The 5,219-nt window shown below is 56.1% G+C and overlaps 2 protein-coding genes across 2 annotated transcripts; both read left to right on the top strand.

Annotated features, from left to right (window-relative positions):
* The first annotated feature begins 6 nt into the window (after nucleotides 1-6).
* On the top strand, nucleotides 7-806 carry LOC101774959 (fasciclin-like arabinogalactan protein 11). Its single transcript, XM_004961162.1, has one exon. The coding sequence runs from the start codon at nucleotides 7-9 to the stop codon at nucleotides 589-591; it is 585 nt and encodes a 194-aa protein (XP_004961219.1). The 3' UTR covers nucleotides 592-806.
* A 2,549-nt stretch (nucleotides 807-3,355) lies between these two features.
* On the top strand, nucleotides 3,356-4,593 carry LOC101774567 (fasciclin-like arabinogalactan protein 13). Its single transcript, XM_004961161.4, has one exon. It carries the CDS (start codon nucleotides 3,494-3,496, stop codon nucleotides 4,286-4,288), a length of 795 nt encoding a protein of 264 aa, XP_004961218.1. The 5' UTR covers nucleotides 3,356-3,493; the 3' UTR covers nucleotides 4,289-4,593.
* Nucleotides 4,594-5,219: the final 626 nt, after the last annotated feature.

Here is a 5,219-nt window from a genome sequence, read left to right as displayed (position 1 = left end):
GGCTGAATGAAGTCGACGCAGCAGGACACGCAGCTCAACAGCCAGCTCAACAACTCCTTCGGCAGCGGCTACACGGTGTTCGCCCCCACCGACAACGCCTTCACTAGCCTCAAGCCCGGCACGCTCAACAAGCTGTCGCAGCAGGAGCAGGTGTCGCTGGTGCAGTACCACATCCTCCCGCAGTTCTACTCCCTCGACTCCTTCGAGACCGCCAGCAACCCCGTCCGCACCCAGGCCTCCGGCTCCGACGGGCCCTACACCCTCAACATCACCGCCGACAGCAACAACCAGGTCAACGTCTCCACGGGGCTCGTCGCCACCAGGGTCGGCACCGCGCTGCGCGACACGCAGCCGCTAGCCGTCTACTCCGTCGACAAGGTGCTCCTGCCCAACGACCTGTTCGGCGTCAAGCCGCCGTCGTCGGCGCCGCCCGCCCCCAACAAGAAGCCGTCCAAGGGGGGATCCGTGGCCGAGGCGCCCGCCGGCTCGGCCGACTCCGCGCCCACCGGCGCCGCGGCCGGCGGCGCCAGGGTCGCCTGGTGGAGCGTGTTGGCCGCCGTGGTTCTGGCCGCGGCGAGCAGCCTGCTGTAAGAATATATATCCGCGGACAAGTTATGGATCGTCGTCCCAACAAACACGGCGAGAGCCTGCGTGCATGTGTATGAGTAGTTCTTGTTGCGATTTCATTTTCCTCTCCTCCTCTTGATCTTGGATTTGTTTGTTGCTATCACCTGGTTTGGAGAAAACCGGGGCACGTGATCCCGATCCCTGAATGATGCTCAGTTACTGCGATGTTTATTTCTCCATTTCTCACCAGCATTATTTTTCTTTGTGGTATGTTTAGCAAAATTAGATTTTCTCTTAAGCCGTAGGGTTTATTTCAGCTTTAGCTTCACCTATTTTGCGCAAAACGAGGTGCTGTAGCGTGAAGCCGTTTTATAAACTGATGCTAAAATGAACTAGAAGTCAGGTTAGGAGCCAGGTGAAGCTACTTTTAACTTCACCGACTTTGGCTTCACTAATGACTTCCTAAACAGCACCTCAGTGCTCGTTTTGGAGGAGCTAAATATGTGCTTAAGAAGGCCGGCTAAATTAGCGCCATTGGGCGGGCACACTCACCCCCAGGCCCCAGTTAAGCCTCCACCTAGGCGATAAGGCCCACTAGGCCACCACCATGTCGGTGTAGCTGGGTTGGTAGCATGATGAGCCCAGCCCAGAACCCAGGAATGCCCATGTAGGAAAGCTAACCAAGCCTGGCCCAAAACCGGTCCAGACGCAGAGAGCCCTAAGCCTCGTTTAAATTGTGTGATTTGCGTGACAGCGTGAGAGACAAAGAGACAAGTGGGTTTGGTGCCGAGCGCAGCGTAGCACATTCTAGAGCTGACGGAGGACGGACGGCTCGGTGAGAGAGACGGCATGTCAGCATGTGGTTGCCTGCCATGCCCAAGCACCTCTCGTTGAGCCGTCGGTATCTCCCGGCCCGAAGCGTGTGCGAGGCAGCTGCAGCCTTGCAAGCTGGAAAACCCAGAGTGGCGACGGGTGCTCCGCTCACCTGTCGCCGACGTTATTTTTAGTCCCTCGCGAGTCGCGAGGGCCTCCCGTACGCACATGGCTACATGAGATCCGCAGAGGCGAAGACCGAGCAATCAGATTCATTAGGACTTACGGGGCTGTCGATCAGCCCGTATAAAAGAATTACTTCACTGAAACATGAGATTTACTGACCAGTTTCGGGTCATCAGTTGAGAAGAGCTTCAGATCAAGCATTGGCGTTGCTCCGCTGCCGTGTGCCTGTGTGGGTAGGTGGGTCGGCGCTTTTTGTATTACTGTGCCGGTAGTCGCTGATGGTGTGCCCCCGAAGCCGAAGAGATCGCGCGCCGTGTTGATCGCCGCGCAAGGGATCGGCGGTCGGTTTCCCCGGCCGCTGCCGCGTCGCCGTCGCCGATATCTCCTCCTCTCCGTCAGCTGGTAACCCGGCGGCGTACGCACCCTACTACTGGCGCTGCCGCGAGGTTTCCAGCTCTACTACTTGCTACGCGCCGCCCGGCCGGTCGCGTTGCCATTGCCGCTGCGGCACTGCCCACAAATTTCGACAGCAGCAGCAGCACCGTACCGTACATCCCTTCAGTAAGATTTCACGGTAATTCAGAAGAAACTTGCCTGCAGCGTTGATCAAGATCAACATACCTTCAGTAAGATCAGTCCCCTTCAGCAAAAGCAGTGGATTCTGCGCGTTGTCTCGCACGTTCGCGGCGTTGTGCGGACGCTGTCATTGCAGCAATTATTTGGGTTGAGCTTGACAGCCAGCGAGCTTGTAGTAGAAGGCTTGAAACTACAGCTTCTTGGACTGTCGGTGGGATTCGTACGCTGCCGATGCATGATTAACATTTTCTTTTATCTTCTTTTTTTTTTGCGAATGCGTGATTAACAAATCGACTTAAATACGTACGCAAAGGTGCGGGCGCTGATGGTTGAGCATTATTTATCAACGGCTGCATAATGTCATCCCTGGCCTAATTGGCAAGCACGTACCACTTTTCTGAATATACAACTCCCAGCCGACAAAAGCCAGGATGCAAAACATATTGAGCATCCTCTTGTGTTGTGTATAAAGGCCTAGTTGATACGCACTCTGGAAAAATAAAATGAGATATTTGGAGCTCCCCTTCCCTTGCAGGTAGAACATCACTCTCGGGCGAGCTGGCAAGCCTGACTTGCCGCCACATGCGGCAGCCTGGAAGTACGTAGTTACATGCACACATACGTGTATACAGCCATGCCTGATTGGTACACCAAAGCATACGTGCTGCAAGCCTGCAAACCGCAAAAATCTGCAACGCAGGACAGGTAAAGCTCGTGATGTTCCAGACGATCTTTTCCTGTTCCTGTTGGTACACAACCATGGCGGAATTCTCACATTTCTCCGGGATCAATGCATGAATGATTGGTACACCAAGGCATACGTGCTGCAAACTGCCAAAATCTGCAAGGGGCTGATGTTCCATGGGATCTTTTCCTGTTCCTGCTGGCACACACGATGTCCATGACGGAATTCTCACACAATTTCAATAGGCCAGTACGTCCCCTATGTTCAGTTCAGAACTTGACTGTAGATCGATGGCAACCAGATGGCTTGTACATGAATGAACGTGTACTGGCTAGCTTGTTGTTCTTGAGTTCAGGGTCAGGTGGTTCGCGGATCACATCGTCGCGCGCGTAAAAAGAAATCAAAAGGGAGGCTGGTGCCGTGACACCTGACTTGCCACGCTCGCAAAGGCAGGCCCCGCCTCCTACAACCCCAGCTCACACCTCCTCCTCAGCCCACCGTACCACGTCCAGCTCACGGTGCGCCCGCGCAAACCCTCGCGCCGCGAGCGCCGCACCGCACACTCCCGTTCACTCACCAACCGCTGCTATAAGTCTATTAAACACAGCGGCTCAGATCCGCGCCTCCACCCCCAGCCACCGCACACGCACAACACCAACCGGCACAATGGCCGCCTCGCCCCGCCTCGCTATCCTGGTGGTGCTCCTGGCGGCGTCGTCGGCGCTGGCCGCGGCGCAGAAGGCGAAGGCGAAGCCGGCGTCCGGGCCGGCGGGGGCGGCGGACGCGTTGCCGCCGACGGACGTGAACAAGGCGCTCAAGGACGACCAGTTCAGCGAGTTCAAGCAGCTGCTCCACGACACGCGCGTGGACACCCAGATCAACGCGCAGCTGACGGACAGCTACAACGGGCTCACCATCTTCGCGCCCACCAACGACGCCTTCGACAAGCTCAAGGCCGGCGTGCTCAACGGCCTGTCGCCGCAGGACCAGATCCAGCTCGTGCTCTACTGCGTGCTGCCCAGGTTCTACAGCCTCTCCATGCTCGGCACCCTCAACGGCAAGGTCAACACGCAGGGGTCCGGGCACGACGGGCCCTACAGGTACGACATCAAGCGCGCGGGCAACAACGTCAACATCTCCACCGGCGTCAACTCCATGCTCCTGGGGAGCCCCGTCAGCAAGGACTTCCCGCTCGCCGTCTACCCCGTCGACAAGGTGCCGCTCCCCTACGAGCTCTTCGGCCCCAAGCCGCCCACCCCGGCGCCCGCGCCCGCACCGGCGCCGACCAAGTCCAAGACCAAGAAGAAGCACAAGAAGTCCACCGGCATCGCCGAGCCGCCCGTCGCCGACGACTCCACCGCCTCGGACGAGGACAAGAAGTCGGCGGCCGTGCCCGGCGCCGGGGTGGCCAGGTGGGTCGCCGCCGCGCTCGCCGCCGCGGTCGTCGGCAGCCTCTTCTGAGGAGGATAATAGAACCATCGGATCGGACACATTCAGATCAGAGGGTTGTGATCTATGGACGAGATCTCTTGCTGCGTCGTGCATTGCCATGCACGATCGAGCCTGCTGGTGTCCCGTGCACTCATTGATCGATCGATTTATTGATCCTGCCTGTACCATGCATTTGTGCTGCTGCGTGCGTGCGTGCGTATGTCCATCGGCTTTATTCTTTCTCTCTCTCTCTACCTCTCCTTTTTTGGGCTTCTTGGTGATTTGTATTTGTAACTTAATGTGATATACACTAGTACTCCTTTCATTGGATTCCATCTTGCTCTCCGCGATCTGGATCTGGCTTTGTTTGGACGTAGCTGGTTGCTTTCCGTCTGCTTTCGCTTGTGTCTCAAGCATTTTCTGGTATATAAAACAGTGACATGCAGAGACCGTGCAAGCGGTTCACACGCATCGATGCTCTGCAGTCTGTAGATAAGGTGCTAGATGTCCAAGGCATCAGACATGGGCGGTAGCAGTGCGCTGCACAGTAGGCTGTAGATCTCGCCTTGCTTGCCAGCAATGTTTTGCTGTCTACCGACCAAAACGCATGTTGGCTTCCCTCGACTGCAGCGACCACCCCAGTCAAATTCCCAAACAGTAACAGCAAATACTGACCACGGGTGAAACGGATTAACCTTGCATGCATGTCACTGCGACACTGCCTGAAACACGAGTGAAGAACACGCAAATTTGCCTGATCAAAACTCTGCCTTACCCGTGATGTGTTTGGTTGAAGTCGACCAAGTAAGGTGCGTCATTCTCAGGTCAACAAAATCGATGGCTGCAGCACGGTTGTTGCTTGACCTATCTATCGTGATTAGTTAATTAATTAATGTAGCTTGCGTATTACTTTTACCCATGCTTTTTGTCTGGTTTTTGTACGACGAGCCAACAATATCTG

Source organism: Setaria italica, chromosome III (genome assembly GCF_000263155.2).
Source record: "Setaria italica strain Yugu1 chromosome III, Setaria_italica_v2.0, whole genome shotgun sequence".
Taxonomy (NCBI): Eukaryota; Viridiplantae; Streptophyta; class Magnoliopsida; order Poales; family Poaceae; genus Setaria; species Setaria italica.
This window is presented reverse-complemented; position numbering and strand designations above follow the sequence as displayed.

Bases quoted from the DNA above. Each gene is read 5' to 3' on its own strand.
- LOC101774959 (XM_004961162.1), top strand. From the start codon at position 7: ATGAAGTCGACGCAGCAGGACACGCAGCTCAACAGCCAGCTCAACAAC.
- LOC101774567 (XM_004961161.4), top strand. From the start codon at position 3,494: ATGGCCGCCTCGCCCCGCCTCGCTATCCTGGTGGTGCTCCTGGCGGCG.